The 17,364-nt window shown below is 37.1% G+C and overlaps 1 protein-coding gene across 1 annotated transcript; it reads left to right on the top strand.

Moving 5' to 3' along the window:
- Positions 1-1,964: 1,964 nt before the first annotated feature.
- LOC140246640 (neuronal acetylcholine receptor subunit beta-2-like) lies at positions 1,965-9,456 on the top strand. Its single transcript, XM_072325981.1, has 3 exons — positions 1,965-2,005; positions 2,814-3,255; positions 9,325-9,456. Exons 1-3 carry the CDS (start codon positions 1,965-1,967, stop codon positions 9,454-9,456), a joined length of 615 nt encoding a protein of 204 aa, XP_072182082.1.
- The last annotated feature ends 7,908 nt before the right edge of the window (positions 9,457-17,364 follow it).

Raw genomic sequence — 17,364 nt, 5'->3', positions numbered from 1 at the left:
CAATAAATAAACAATTATTGCAGATAGCACGTGCAAGTTCATACGACTGCATAATAGAAAATGAAGGAGAAATAGTGTACGCAATTTCAATCAGTTGAACTGAGGTACATGCAGCTCCAAACAATATTGCATGATACTCTAGTACTCTACTTGTACAGACTATAGACTACCAGGAAACGATCTACTCTGGACATTCTACCTTCGGAATTATTCGCTTTTGCCTCTCGTATTTTGGTTTTGTGTATGTTATGCTTTTATCGAAAGGCGGATAAAGATATAATTTGTTAATCATTTCGCTCCTCTGTAGAGAACACATGTTGGAAATATCAGGAACCGGAATACTTTAGCGATTATCTTTTCATAAAAATGTGATATTTGAAGTCATTTCTTTCTTGACAAGAAGTACTATGCGTATAAGTCTTAAACTATCATAAAGAAAATCGTGTATGGATAAGTAACTATGGGGATGCTTAATACTACTAAGCTGTATTTGGAATTTCCGTCTGCCAGTGAGAAGTAATTGAGGATCCTTACATAAAAACCAATGCAGAAAATGCAATGCTGTCAGTTCATACTTCATTTATTTTCCTTTAACAATCAGGATGAAAGAAATCAAGTTTTCCATGGCTCCTCGTACATTAAAGTGGTGAGTTGATATTGAAGAAACATTGAATAAAAAACTCCTCAACTCTGTTCATTTGTTAGGGTGTCAACATTTTAGACTGCTTCACCTCTTTCACCTACCTCACTTTTCACGAGTCGTTATTACAAATGTGAGACATACGCGGTGAGTGAAACACGCATTGACAGTCGAAAGTGATAGCCGGAGATTTTTTATGGTAAAATTACATTGATAAAGACACACAGATGAGTAGAATGAATTGTCTTGATTACAGCCTTTCCAAGCTCTTGTAACAGCACTCTATGTGAACCATGAAACCGATTAGCCACCACTGGAAGGCTTAAAGGTACTGTTTACCATTTGGAACAGTGATTTAAAATTTTTGAGATATCACATTTGATGCACACGTGTAGGTCAGTTCTTTTACAAAACATCTTACCCTATAAAAAATCGTAATAAAGCCTAAAATATAAGGAGATATCATTGTATTTCCTAATAAACCATATCTGTAGATGGTTTAGTCTAGAAACACCTTTTTTATTTTAACTATTGTTTCACACTTTTACATCGATTGTTTTCATTTCTAACCCATACTGTAGAATTGTTTTGAAGAGCTTAACCTGGGTTTTTGTTTCATCTCAAAATGTGTGCAATGTACGATCGTTTAAATGAACGAAATCGTTGCCCTTGCTTCATGACATGAACGCAACATTCATGATAATGTTACTATTTCGTAAGGACTTTTTTTTTCTTTTAAACCGCGGCGTGAAAGATCTAATGGTTTATACAAAATGAACTTGGTTTTGCAATTACATAATTCTTTAGATGAATCGTAATCGATAAGGTAATTATCTCAATCACCAAAGAAAAAAAAAACAATAAAGGAAATTATCTCAATCACCAAAGGAAAAAAAAAAACAATAAAGGAAACGTTTATGAGAATAGCAATACGAAGTGGCTTTTCACCAACTTTCGGGTGTGATCTGTGAATAGTCAACCCGATGATTTAAAAAAAATTCAATCGAGGATCTCAAAAGACAACCGACGAAGCTGGGACTAGGAAAAAAAAAAATCAGCTAAAATATGTAAGGAATCACCAACTTAATAAACTATTTAACATACCCTCTACAGACGATGCAACTCCCATATGCAACCTTTAATCCTTAGGTCTATTGCTAAATAGCAACCACTATTTTTTCGTCTTGAATGTCAGGTGAATAAGTCAGTATTTCTGTTTGTAATTGTTAATTTTCCGTTGTTCTCTTTGACCAAGAATTGGAATGATTCTCGCCTTACTTGGGATCCGGCCGATTATGACAACATCAGTCGTGTATATGTCCCAATGGAATCCGTATGGACCCCGCCGATGCTGATCTTCAACTCGTAAGTGTTGCCGATTTGACAACAACACATTTTTAAACATCAGCTCGAGGTGAATTGCCACTGGGCTTACAATCCGTGACGATAAAAATGACACTGTATCTCAGAACACCATCAATCCATCAAAAAAAAAAAATAAATATATATATATATATTAGCCAGCTGCACCTCATAGGTACAGCGCACTCCCGTTATAGTGAATACGGATATAACTAAATTCCCGTTAAAACGAAGTACAAATTCAGGCCACGCCTTATTCGGCTCTATGTTTTTATTATTCAGATATATCGAAATTTCCATAATAACGAAAGAAATCTGCCAGTCCCGAGAACTTCGTTATAACGGGAGTCCACTGTATTGCACATCGTTACGATATGAAAATCAACGCCGATTAATCAAATTCGATCTACCGCCGAGAAAGGGAGACCTAACGAAGTTCTAAACGTCAATTTGATATAAATATCCACAAGGTGGAACAATAGCGCGATCAATACGTTATACACATTATTTTCTGCAAATAACAGTTATTTCGCTTTGCTCGTGATTTCCTCCTAATACTATAGTTCATTCATGGACGCAATAAAAGCAATGTCGTTCATGTATTTCATTCTAACTAAAAACAAACAAACAAAGGAAGTACATGAAAGACAAACATTTTGTTACAAACATAGAAAATAAGGGACAATGATAACAACATCTGACTTTTTCACTTTTGAAGGGTTCCTGTGTAATAAACCGATTCACCCTTTATTCACAATGCAAAATCGAGCAAATGGAGACATTCAATTCGTTTTGTATCCTGTATTATCAGAATTGCTTCTCACTCGGCTGAGAGTCCCCTGCAGCCGGGCGCTTCGAAGGTTGCAGTAAACCAAGATGGTTCTGCCCAGATCCAAACCTCCCTTCTTCACTCCACCACCTGCGACATCAACCTTAAGGCGTTTCCCTTCGACTCGCACGTGTGCGTCGTGATCTTCGTCTCGCAGGGTCTCCGCAGCGACGTCTTCAAGTTCGAGCCGGCGCAGGTTCTGTCTCTGGACGATACTTATCCGCAGTGGCTCTTGACGGCTCTTACCGCGGACGCTGTAGAAGGAAGCGATCAACTGCACAACGAAACCGTCTCCTTCCTGAACGTGAGGTTCACCTTGGAACGACTGCCTGACTTCTTCCTGCGCATGGTCGCCGCTCCCCTACAGCTGCTGAACGCGCTTGCTCTGATCACTTTCATCATCCCTTTGAAAAGTGGCGAGCGAGTATCCTCATGCCTTTCCCTCGTCCTCGGACAGATGGTCTTTCAAATCATCATTGCAGATATCCTACCGAGGACTTCGCGGGCTGACAGCGAGCCGATCCTCATGAACTTCCCCTTATGGAACAAACACAGTGTTACCACAGTGTGTTCACATAGTTGACTATGTGTAAACAATGTGTTAACCATGTGGTCACAGTGTTGTCACAGTGTGGTATTTGAGATCACATAGTGTACCACATAATTGGCATACCGAACACAGAGTGGCACACATATACCACAGTGTGGTATAGTGTTACGACAGTGTGTTCACATAGTTGACTATGTGTAAACAATGTGCTAACCATGTGGTCACAGCGTTGTCACGGAGTGAGATTTGAGATCACATAGTGTACCATATTATTGGCATCCTGAACACAGAGTGACACACAAATACCACAGTGTGGTATATATCGAACTATGTGTAAACCCTGTGTTCATAATGCAACCACAGTCTGGTATTTCAGTTTAAGTGTTTTACCACATAATCCCCACATAGATCACATGCTGAACACACTGTGATTCCTGTTTGACACAGTGTGGCATATTTTTAACTATGTGTAAACCCTGTGTTGATAGTGTTGTCACACTGTGGAATTTCAGATCATTCATTTACCACATAATCCACACAGACTTACCACAGTGTGGTATATATTGAACTATGTGTAAACCCTGTGCTCGGTGTTGTCACTTTGTGGGTTTCAGATCATTCACCTGCATCATCTCCACATACTTGGCATACTAAACACACAGTGTGGTATATATTGAAATATGTGCATTCCTGTGTCCATAATGTTGTTACACTCAAGTGGGAGCGCTGAGATACAGAATGTGATACTTCATGCGGTATTCCTGTGGTGTTCCTGTGGTATTCCTGTGGTGACACTGTGGTATTCCTGTGGTGACACTGTGGTATTCGTGTGGTAACACTGTGGTATTCCTGTGGTACAGACTTTGCATAGCTCATGAATATTTATAAAAAGCAACCTAAATTTGAGAAAATTCATAAAATACTTCTAAATTCCAAGTATTTGTGATGGGATTTCCTGTGAACTATTGTCTAACAATGTTATGTTATACCAATGTCATAAATTTTGTTATGAAAAGGTAATTTTATATTCAATAACAGTGTTATCTAGTCAGTAACCGTGCCTTCATGCATTACAAATGAAGGGTTTGTTTGCAAAAACCGATAAGTCCATTTTTGAAGATTTTGAAGTACGATCTCTGCCATAATGTACAAAATAATACCTTTTAAATGATATATTGGTCACTACATATAGAGGTATATTTTTGAAGTTATGGTCAAAAGAAGCAAAAATTTTCTTATTATTCTCTTTATTTTTCTTGACCTTTAATCGCAAATATCTCCATTTAGCAAATATGGACTTATCGGTTTTTGCAAACAAACTCTTCAAATATTGATACATCTGATGACTATGTGGTATTAGATACATTTGATGACTATGTGGTGACTACCACATTGTACTGTGGTAGACTATGTGGTGAATACCATAGTGTGGTGGACTATGTGGTGACTGCCACAGTGTGGTAGACAATGTGGTGAATACCATAGTGTGGTGGATTATGTGGTGACTACCACAGTGTAATGGACTATGTGGTTATAACCCTATGGTCATAGTGTGTGAGACTGTGGTTTGATTCACAGTGTTTTTAATATGTGTTTTGGACCATGTGTTGCACAGTGTGCTGACGCTGTGTTGCACAGTGTGCTGACGCTGTGTTTCACACTGTGGTAAATACACAGTGTTACCACACGTCCCAAAATCACATATAAAACACATATTTAACACATGTGTTCGACACTGTGTTACACATTGTGTTCCACACTGTGTTCGACACTGTGTGCCACACTGTGTTGCACACTGTGTTACATGGTGTGGTAAAACTGTGTTCTTTCCATAAGGGTCGTCTTGTCCTCGTTCCTCAACCTGGTCTGCATTACTGCAGGATCGGCCATGACAGTGAACCTTAGTTTCCAATCTTGGCGAATTCGGAATCGGACCTCGAGATATATAGTTTTCCACGTCCTTGCTGCAATTGCCCTCATGAAAATACCAAAGAGTCGGTGTAAAAATGGTAAAGAGAATGTTTCTTTTTTTGGATATCTTAAATTCCTAAAATAAGAACAATTGTCAAAATCTAGAGAACAGTGGTCTTATCTTGAAGGGCTTGATAGTTAAAACGGGTTAAGCTCCAGTTTTGATATTTTCAAAATAGGTCCATCAGAAAATAAATCCAAATAAAACCTCTCCAATCCCTGGAAGGAACACAGTGTCCCACAGTGTGGAAACACAGTGTGAAATCTCTTCACCTTCTAAAATTCGAGCGTTTTAACAGTGTGAACACATAAATTCACAGTGTGAAACAAAATAGTACTATGTGAACACTTTATGAAAACCACACCACAGTGAGAAATCATCTTCACACTGCTAGATTCGAGCATTTTCATATTGTCGAATATGTGAACAGACTTTGAACACACTGTGGGACACTGTTTTTTCCCCGTAGGGATGATGCGTTACTTGCTTTGCTAAAGCAATAACCCAAATCTGTTATAATCCCATTTGTTTTTAGCACTTGTAGTGTATGTCAAATTGACAAAAAGCGGAGTTGACTCTTGTAACGTTGACAAATTTCAGTTGGTAAATTGGGTCAACCAACTGCAAAACATTCCCTTTTTCAACACAGACTGGAATCATTATATGATATTTATTCTCTTATTTTTTTTATAGTTCCAATTGCATAAATTCTATTTGTCATGACTGAAAAAAAAACAAACAAAACATTGAAACAATTGCATACGTGACGTCATGAAACCATCAGTTCATTGATTGATGTCAAATTCAAAACATAAACACCAGGGCCCCATTTCATAAAAGATGTTAGGATAGCAACTTTTGCTTGGATGGCATTTTCACGAAGCAACAGGCAATCAGGATGTTTCATTCTTATCGTTACCATGGTAATTGCCATTGCAGCAAGAGTTGCTATCATAATCACATGTTTATGAAATTAGGCCCTAAACTGTGTAAAGGTAGACATTTCTTTTGCGAGTTACAGCGCCGATCGTGTATAAATTAGCTTGTTTATTCATGTCGTTTTCACCTTTTTTTTTCATCTGTACAGATGCTAGTCCAGTTGAGGAGATGAGCCGAAGGGAATGTAAACAAGATGAAGTCGAAAAGAGCAGTAATATTCCGTTGGATACAGGAAACCTCTCGTCACCTAGGGAGGATGTACGTGTGTCATATATATATATATATGTATATATATATATATATATATATATATATATATATATATATATATATGAAGAGTTTGTTTGCAAAAACCGATAAGTCCATATTTGTCAAATGGAGATATTTACCATTAAAGGTCTAGAAAAATAAAGAGAATAATAAGAACATGTTTGTACCTTTATATGTAGTGAACAATATATCATTTAAAAGGTATTATTTTGTACTTTATGACAGAGACCATACTCTAAAATCGTCAAAAATGGACTTATCGGTTTTTGCAAACAAACTCTTCATAAATTTATATATATATGTGTGTGTGTGTGTGTGTGTGTGCGTGTGTTTGTGTAAGTGTGTGTGACCGTGCACCGCAAAACAAACAAAAAATCGCACCCCTTGATTTTAAGTGAGGATTCAAAAAAGGTGAAATGGGTCAACCAAGTCAATATTAAGTTTTTCCTTTTTTTCTGAAAGAGCTACCCTTCTTCTAGAGTATTCTTAAGTTTGGGATCATAAGATGAATGGGAAAGTGCTTTTTTAGTAGTTTTTCTACAACCCTTTTTGTACAGTAGTGAGCTCGGGTATGTCCTAGAGATCCCTTTTCATTTCTCGATAATCCTTTGCACACTCTTCACTTTCAAGTCTGACAACTTTTGAAGGGATAACACATACTGCTTTGAAAGTTGGTATTAATCATGGACTGAATGTGTTAATACAGCGTGCTCATTTTCAACTTAATCTAATAATCCCTTTATTATTGTTGCTCCAGTGGTTTACATCCTGTTTTTGTCGTGTTTGGTAAAGATTAACGGCTTAGATAGACAGATAGACCCTGTACTTCAGAGCCTTCTTCTCGGTTCACACTTTTCCAGAGTGTGTGCTTTCTTTCCAAGATACAGATAGGTTAGGAGAGTCCATTTCAATTGAGCTATAGAGCATTGTAAAGCTTAGAATCTGCTCTTTCAGAATCTGCCCCTTAACTAAAAATCTATGTCTGGCGACGTTTTGTTGGTTTTGTGATGCAGGGTCACATATATATGTATGTCTGTATATCGCTACTCTTGTAGCGAATCAATAGTCTTCAACTTGCGGTAGGTGATCTTCTACTTCACAGGCTTGGGTTTCTCGAGTTGAAGGAGACAGTGGACAGAGCTGTGATCTGATATCGAGTCCTGGATACGTACTTAATTTATGCCTTCCACATCAATATGGGTGATGGTCAGATCTAAAATGTGACCTGACTCGTGAGTAGGCTCATCCACAATCTGCTGCAGATTATGATCTAGGAGAAGTCTCTGGAAAGCTTTAGTGTCACTGGATTGTTGGTTTTCCCAGTGGATGTTAAAGTCACCAAGAATGAACAATTTCCCAGTGAACAAGGAATGTCTATCTAACAAAACTGAGAACTCATGGATGAACTCAGTAAACGTACAACAATTCTTACGTGATGGTGGTGGACGGTAAACCACAATTACCTTAATCCTTGCAGTACCATGTGACAAATCAGTTTCCATAAACTCAAATGATTTAGGTTGAACGTTGGTTCTTACTGCCTTTGAGCACAGACTTGATTTGTACAAAAGACCTACACCTCCACCCCTGCGATACTTCCGAGGGACATGAAGCAGTCTGTATCCAGAAGGAGTTACTCTCGCTGCGCTCTGGGGCTCGCCTGACTTGAACCAAGTTTCAGTCAATGCTAGAACATCAATATCATGATCTATCAGATGATCCTTAATTAAATCAGATTTATTGCATGCTGACTGACAGTTAATCAGACCAAGAGTAAAGAGAGCATGCACAACTACAGGAAGAGTTGAACTCTTCATAGCTTTGGATTCACTCTCAATAATTTGCTTCTTCTTACCACCACGGCGCGGCGGCCCCTGTGACCATTGCGCCTCTTGTGTATTCCCAAGGTCCTCAATTTTCCATAAGTAGAAGCAGCTAACATGCGTTGGTTAAAGCTCATACCATTCCATATTGACTTCAGTTCACTTGTGCTGTACTGAATAAGTGGCATTCCTGGGGAGAGTCTACTCTGGCAGAGCTATTGACATTGGTGGTACTAAGAAGAAGCTACACAATGGACACTGCATGTCATCCTATTGTGTGTGATTCCGGTTGGTTGCACAGAAGAAGCACCCAGCTAAAGCCCATGAACTTCAGAACAAGACATGAAGAAGCACATATGGGACAGGCAGGCAAGTAAAAGTGAAATAGGACCACAGGCTGAGAAATTGACTCTACAATTTCTGAGATGAAATTCCATATCAATCAGATAGATGTCCAGTGGTATCCAGGTATCAAACTGGTCAACTAGAAGCACTCACAAACTCACAAATCACAGCAGACAATGCAAAAAGCCAACAAATTGGAGGAGTAAAAAGAGGGGTCGCCGGCAAGGGCGCGCACACACAAAAAATTGATTAAAAAAATGATATATATATATATATATATATATATATATATTTATTTATATACACAATGAAAAGCTTGCTTCCAAAAGGCGCTAAATTCATTGAAAATGATGGACTCAGCGCCTTTTGGAAGCAAGCTCTTCCTATATATATATATATATATATATATATATATATATATATATATGTTTGTGTGTGTTTGTGTGTGTTATTATTAACGCCTGAATAGCAAATAGAATAAAGAGAAAAGTGCAAGGTCTTAGATGATCCCCCAGGAGGTTTTGTTGTCGTTATTCTTTTGTTAGAACTTGGGGTGGAAATAGATTAATTCAACTTTTGTCTTTCTGTGTCTAGATGACTGACATGGAGTTCCTGGCGGCTTGTCTGGATCGTATCTTTTCCTTCTGCGCCCTGATTGCTTTCCTATTGCCCAACATCGCCGCTTTCGAGATTGTCAAGAACAGTTTGCGAATCATGGTCAGATAGACGGTTCCATGACATTTTCTCCTTCGATAACTGCTCCCATGAAATCTCTCCACGCTAGCCCAAACATGAATTCCCTTCACTAACAAAACCTGCATCCTAATCTTCATCTTCACTTGAACTCTTTATGTGCCATCGTATAAACCCCCTGTGTGCCACAGTATTCTGAGACAGCCATGTCCAATTCAATTCAATTCAATTCAATTCATTTCAATTCAGTTCAATTCAAATGTTGTCATGCTTCCGGAAGACATTCTGTGTTTTCACATCCATGTAACGTTTATAGATTTTTGTTTAGCTGGACCTGTAGTAAGCAAGGTTGTAAAGAAAGTGCCCAGCTTTGCTTTGATGTAAATAGTATGACAAATCTCTAATTGCTTTTCTTTCAAATGACCAGGAACTACATTATTGTAAAAAGGCATGACTTTTGCACACAAAATACTAAGGCCTTTGTCGATTTATCGATTGGTTTGGGCTGGTTTAAATGCGTTTGAGCAAAATATGCTACGTTGGCACGCCGTCAACTGTGTAGGGCGTGCGAACGTGGCACATAAAGAGTTAAACTTATTTAAAACTCAATCACAACCCTAAGTCCTTGGATAAAATAAGTCTTGAGCAATTATCGCAGGAGCAAACTTTATGTCGTTTCACCTATGTGACTGAAGGTGATTGGTGAACGTTGTTAACATTTCATTTGCTCAGCATTGTTTATAACACAGTTTTTGCGTATGCAGATCCATTTCTTATCTTAATAGTTTCTGGTGAAAGGATGGCATAGTTTTGGTTGAAATGGGAATTCAAGTTGTAACTTTTTACGAGGTAATTAGAAACTTCTTACACAAAATATGAAAGAGCCTACAATTCTAAGAGGAATTCAAGCTTTATTTGATGAAAATCGGTTTTGAAATGAGATATCAAAAATCAAACAAAACAAAGTGGTCCTAATCAAAGGTGGGGCCCACCATTATTAGGACCTTTATGCTTTTTGATATCTCAACAATTTCAACTCGAATTTGGGTCAAATGAACTGTGATTTCCTCTTAGAATTGTATGCTCTTTAATATTTCATATGTTATAAGAAGTTTCTAAGTATCTCGTAAAAAAAAAAAATCTGAATTCCCCTCTCAGTCAAATCTACAATCTGACTTCTCCTATCCGGCCAACCTTTATCCGGATCTATCTATAATCGGGATGCGATATCACCGTGATTTATTTCTTTTCTTTTAATGAATAATTTCGGGAACAAAGGGGATTTCAAACTCAAACAAAATTTCACACAAACTCACATGAATTACATATTGTTCTCAACATAAGTGACATACAGCCACATCTTATTTTCATTCATCTAATATGCATGCAGACATTCACTACCCCCAAATCACCGCAGGATAATGGACAGAACATTTTTCATGAAATCAGGGCACGGTACAGGCGATCGTTCTTCGGCAGCTATGTATATTACAAATTGAGTCTCCCGTATCCGCTCAAATCCCTTATCCCGACATGTCCGAGTAGGAAAGGTCTGATTGGTAGGTTGGCTCCTAACGGAGTTTTCCACTGTTCATTCCGGAGAAAAAGAAAATAAAGAATAGAGAAAGAAAGAAATAAAATTAATACTTTCATTACCTCAATTACATTGGGAGCAATTAACTGATGAGGTAGGAAATATAAATATAAATTTGATAAATTCTCTGAACAATGAGCTTTTAAGCTTTGCATCCATATGTATTTTGCTTGTGTTACGTTCTACCATTTGTAATCCTAACCTGCTAACTGTGGCGACTAATCGATTAAAGGAATGAATAAAGTTACCATAAACTTATAAGCAACTTCTAAGCAAAACACAGACGACTCGTATAGATAGATGCTTTAAAAGACAAATACAGTGTACTAGTACAACTACCTATTTTGTATATCTCTTTATGTGCCATGGTGGAAAAACCGTATGTGCAACGTTATTCTGAGACAGGAAGGTAGTCGTGCTTTTAGAAAGGATTCTGTTTTTCCAAGGTGTATAACTTCTACAAAATTCTGTTAAGATGGGCATAATCGTTGGCAAAGTTAAAGAGGAATGCCAAGCTTTGTTTCGATATAATTTGTATGACGAATCTATTTTCTATTTTTCTTTTGAATGACCAGTTGCTACGTTACTTTAAAGGCATGACTTTTGCACGTAAAACCGTGACAGAAACTTAGAATGTACGAGTAAATCTAGTTGGGAACACAGCTTGATAGTCAGTCACCACAAAGAATGCAAGCCGTATATGAGAGGAGCAAAAGCACGAGAAACGCTTTCATTGTGCCGTGGGATTAGGAGTGATTAGCGATTTATCGATCGGTTTTGGCGGCTTTGTTTGTTGAGCAGAATATGCGAAGTTGGCACGCCGTCGACTGAGTCGGACGCGCGAACGTGGCACATAAAGAGATATTCATGTATCTTTTTGTGCCGTAAGAACACAACTCTTTCTGTATGTCTATGTGAATAGAAGTACGTATGAATTTTACAAAATATATATTGGTTTTACGTATATGTAGATGTAATGTGGAAATGAAAACGATTTTACAAGTCATATCCAGGGCACCAAGACCATTGCAAACTGTTAGTATGATTGGATCATTATCATTTATTTATGCATAATAGTCAATTCCCATGCCAGGAAACAGTTCCCTGTGCCACTTCTGCTTATTCGTTACACAAGACTATCACTGCCCAAGCTAATCGTCTCTGCGGGCTTTGGCTTTTGATGGATGCATTGATCTGCCGACATGAACTGTCTTAACCTCTTTCCACCCGATTTCCAATTTCCCCCTTATCCTCCTCTTCCTTCTTCTTTTTTCCTCGTTTTTTCCCGCAGCACTCTTTGTAGTTGCAAGCTCTCTTTTCCCCTTCCCTCTGAGGTGCCAACATAGTACAAATATAGTGTTGTGCAAGCTGGTACTTCCATTTTGTTTTCGGAGAATAAATATAAGTAGGTCTGTATATTATATCATACCTCTTCTTGTACTGATCATAGACATGAACATATTGTTATTCTTTGCTTCCTGTGTGTCATTTAGATGAAATGCGTGTCTAATATTTCTCACGTCACTTTGCACAGTTTGCTGTGAAAAATAGAGTTTGAATTGACTTGAATTGAATATGTTGGGTTATCGACTTGAATGTACGTGTTTTTAGACTGTCTGCCTGTCCAGGTTTTTTATGTGTTATGATATCATTAATCGTATACAAACATAATAGAGGCCGTGAGAAAGGTGGCAAAATAAAAGATGTGGTATAACACATACACAATGTTGGTACATCTCACATTTATATATATATATATATATATATATATATATATATATATATATATATATATATATATATATATATATATATACATATATATGAAGAGTTTGTTTGCAAAAACCGATAAGTCCATTTTTGAAGATTTTGAAGTACGTTTCCTGTCGTAAAGTACAAAATAAGACATTTAAAATGATATATTGATCATTACATATAAAGAAACATTTTTGAAATTATGGTCAAAAGAAGCAAACATTTTCTTATTATTCTCTTTATTTTTCTTGACCTTTAATCGCAAATATCTCCATTTGGCAAATATGGACTTATCGGTTTTTGCAAACAAACTCTTCATATATATATCATATCATATCATATATATAGTGCATGAGGCTGAATGCACTATAACAATATAAGCACCGACAAATTCTGAATTTGCCCAGAAGGCCAGTTATATTCAATGAGGCCGCAGGCCGAATTGAATATAATTGCCTGAGGGCAAATTCAGAATTTGGAGGTGCTTGGTACTTGTTATAGTGCAATAAGATGTCATGCACTATGTGTTATGTAAAATAGCATACATACCAAGGCAAGATAAATTGAAAAAAAAAAATACGAAAGCCTAGATCAAGCCTCTACACGTGTCTAGACAAGCAATAATCTTTGAACATGTATACATGCACAAAATCCCGAAGATCCAAATTCAACTATAGAGTCTAGGGTCTACGTTGTTATATCTAACGTTTTCTAGGCCCTACGATAGGTTAGGTCTAGGGGCCCTGGCCTAACGTTTAATACTATTTCAAACGTTAGATCTAGGTTCCTATGTCACTTAATACGAGCGACAGAGCTAGTTAACACTTGACCCTACATTAATAGGTCTACCATGGATCTAACAGTAACAAGTTAGACGCTCTACTTACTTACTGCACTGTGGGTCCAGGACCAGGACTAGAAAATCTAGATGATGTTTTGTAGGATTAGGGATCTACTGGGTTTAAACATAAGGCTCGTGCCAGGCATCATTGAAGTCACCATTACTGCACATGTGGATTCCGAGAGTGTGTTGTAATGTCGTAGTAAAAGTCCATAGCGTAGCGTGATCAAAGAGCGCTTAGTGTACACACGCTGCCCATTTCCACGGCGCACTTCCGCGTAGAATGTACGGAGAAAGCGGCACAAATCTTGGGTTGACTTGCTCAGTATCCGTCGGATTGATTCCTTTTTCAGAACAGTAGGAGTCCAAAATTCGTAGGGCGTATTTGATGGCATCCTTTGTGTCCTTAGTGTGCAAGATACTGTTTATATAAATCAGTCTCTGTAAAAGTAGCGAACCTGTTGAGTGTTATTTCAGCTTCCATGTTTAAATCTACCGCTGAAAGTCTAGTCGGTGCACCACCCACCCCACACAGATAAGTTACTGGCATAGCCAGCGAGAATTGAGAATAACGATAACATCGAGCAAAGCATATGGCGGTTGTGGCGCAATCGCGTCGATAAGGTGCGGGATTCAAGTACTCGATGATTAAAATGAGGGAGCAAAAACCGATATCAAATCGATAGTGGGTTATCGTTTGCAATCGTTATGTTTTGCGTGCACTATAACTTTTGTCATGCACTGCCAGCCTGTATCATAAGTATGTATGCTATTATATATATATATATCCATAAAGTGTGTGTGTGTGTGTGTGTTTATATATATATGAAGAGTTTGTTTGCAAAAACCGATAAGTCCATATTTGCCAAATGGAGATATTTGCTATTAAAGGTCAAGAAAAATAAAGAGAATAATAAGAAAATTTTTGCTTCTTTTGACCATAACTTTAAAAATATACCTTTATATGTAGTGACCAATATATCATTTAAAAGGTATTATTTTGTACATTATGACAGAAATCGTACTCCAAAATCTTCAAAAATGGACTTATCGGTTTTTGCAAACAAACCCTTCATATATATATATATATATATATATTATATATATATATATATATATATATATATATATATATATATATATATATACATATACATATACACATATATATATTATATATTATATTATATATTCGATGAGAAATTCAATCGAGGTAAAAATGACATAATGTATCAGTTCCGATGACGGAAAAAAAAATAGTTCTACTTGTGTATCTAAAAATTGCGTCTTCTTGTAGTGCCTGGCACACTCCAATGACGTATATTATTAAACTATGAAAGTTGTATTTACTTATATGTGAATATGTACATGAATATATGTATGTATGCATGTATGTCGATATTCCTGTAGACGTGTACACCGATATGCCATCAAAAAGAATTTCCTAAATGGACAATAAATGAATCTGAATCTAAATCTCAATATGTATTCTACGTGAACTGCAAAGCTGAATACAATGCATTGTAGGATTTGTAAGTTTTATAATAGACTGCTCTCGTTTCTTCAGTGTTGTTTGTTGACGTCCTTGTTCTGCCATGGTTGCAATTCCTTAAGATTTCTCTAGCCTGCTCGATGTGATACAGTTCCAAATAATCAGGTGGCCTTTTAGATAGTAAAATTAACGTTAAATGTCGATTTAAAGCACCGAATTTGCACAGATGATCCCTAAGGGCTTACTCATTGACATTACAGTAGGAGCCCTCTGCTTTTTTTAAAAATGTATTTTTATAATACAAATGGTGAATTTAATTTTCCATATATTTCGAACTCCGTATGCATCGATCCGTTGCGTTTGGCTTCCTTATTGGTATACAGTCATAAAGTCCTGTCCGGAAGTCCACATTTGTGTATGTTTTCTGAGAGATTATTCATTTATAATTCTTAGAAATGTTATTTCTTCATCATCCATTGCTGATGAAGGATTAAAAAAAAAAATCGATTTTCACTCACTTTACGAACTGCACCCGGACTCAGTTTCCGAACTTTGTCGAACTCTAGCCAAACACCGCGTGCTAATATTGACGTCATTTTAAAGAGAGTTCATAGTACTTTTGCATTTTTGAGTAAACAAACTACTGCTCGAATCTTGAGAAATTTTAGCAAAATGGCCGAACCTGACTCCTTTAAACAATGACGAACCTGATTTTGTAATGGAGTTTGAAGTCGAAGAGGATCATCCTGAGGATGGAGACAGCTATTCTTCCGACGATTCGGAATTTTCTGATGAGGATTAAGGAAAAATTAGGAAAGGGATTTGAAGAAAACGAAGAGGAAGACGCTGAAAACGAAGAGCTGCAGCAGCCGCTGGGTAATCAAAATGACGGCGCGGGCGGAGGTGAAGATGGCGATCCGATAGCAGCTGCGGGGCTCGGTGTGGAATTAGACATCGCTCGGATAGATCCAGCAAATGCACAAAATTGGTACGTTTTTCTCTAATTTTATTGTGGAAATTTCACATCATTACTGTACTTAAAATGGCACAGTGGAGCATCATGAGTTGAATGACTGCAGTCAACCGTGGAAAACGTAGCATCAAAGTCCAACCTTTTTTTTTTTTTTTTTTTCCTGCTGATCTATCTCCATAGTCTGAAGCAGAGGTAGCACTGGGACCGCACGCAGGAGAACGAATTGTGGCAATTGAATTGAATCAATTTCCAAATTTTGGAATGATTTGGATATAGAAATAATGCAATCCTAGTTTCTTAATTCATCTAAGCATAAACGTAAACTAGTTTTTCTGAATTCATACTTATAGTTTATCTTCAACCCTCCTCGACATTCGATTATGTAACATGTGCCTCGCTCGCGATTTCTTATTATACCCGGGACCTTCTTGTGCATACTTTATTTATGTGTATTTCTGCTATTGTACACTGTATCTGACTTGTTCCTCGCTCGGGTGATCACGCAACTCTCCAGAAATTTTGTGAAGCGGACATTGTTTTCTTTATCTTTTCTTTTTCTTTTTATTCTTCGACGTTTATATTTACCCAATTCACAAATTGTCAATTGTAAATATCAAGCAAGAATTAATCTCACATCAGCATCTGGGAATCTACACTCTACAAGCTATGCTATGTAGATTCCTCATATTTCACATGTTAAATTGTCTTAAATGCTGTACTTGACAATTCATCCATGCTTTTTTTACTTTTATGTTTATGGTTTATTTATTTGATGAAATGTGGAATATGGAACAATAAAAAACAAACAAACAAAGAAATTGAGAAATAGATTGATTTTTTTTTCGTCACTGCTGATGAGATATATGAGTGACTGATTGACAATTGATAGAAATTATGATGTCCAAATAAATACAGTAAAATATATAACTAGATTCTAGCCACTGAAGTCTGAATATTCTTTTGACATAGTGTACGAATTCTCCTTACTATAGGTTATGTTATATTTTGTTCTTACATTATATCACATAATTTTACATTAGAAGATTTTATTCAAACTTGTCCAGACATCATAACTCGAAAAACAATCACTACCCCATTTTTGCTATTTCTCAGTTTGATGATATTACCCATTTTCAACCAGGGTAGGTTTCATAATTGACGTGATGTTAGCAATAACTGTGTGACATCCTAACTATACACAGCCCAGTCGCTGCTGTACATACGTAGCGCGACAGGGCTGTACCAACGAAGCTCCAAACACGAAGAGGGTCCAACGATCGCATGCG

Source organism: Diadema setosum, chromosome 3 (genome assembly GCF_964275005.1).
Source record: "Diadema setosum chromosome 3, eeDiaSeto1, whole genome shotgun sequence".
NCBI lineage: Eukaryota > Metazoa > Echinodermata > Echinoidea > Diadematoida > Diadematidae > Diadema > Diadema setosum.
Note: the sequence above shows the minus strand (reverse complement) of the source record. Positions and strands in the feature narration are given on the sequence as shown.

Bases quoted from the DNA above. Each gene is read 5' to 3' on its own strand.
- LOC140246640 (XM_072325981.1), top strand. From the start codon at position 1,965: ATGGAATCCGTATGGACCCCGCCGATGCTGATCTTCAACTC. The intron at 2,006-2,813 runs GTAAGTGTTGCC...CTGTATTATCAG, and splicing joins CCGATGCTGATCTTCAACTC to AATTGCTTCTCACTCGGCTG. The intron at 3,256-9,324 runs GTATCCTCATGC...TTCTGTGTCTAG, and splicing joins CTTTGAAAAGTGGCGAGCGA to ATGACTGACATGGAGTTCCT.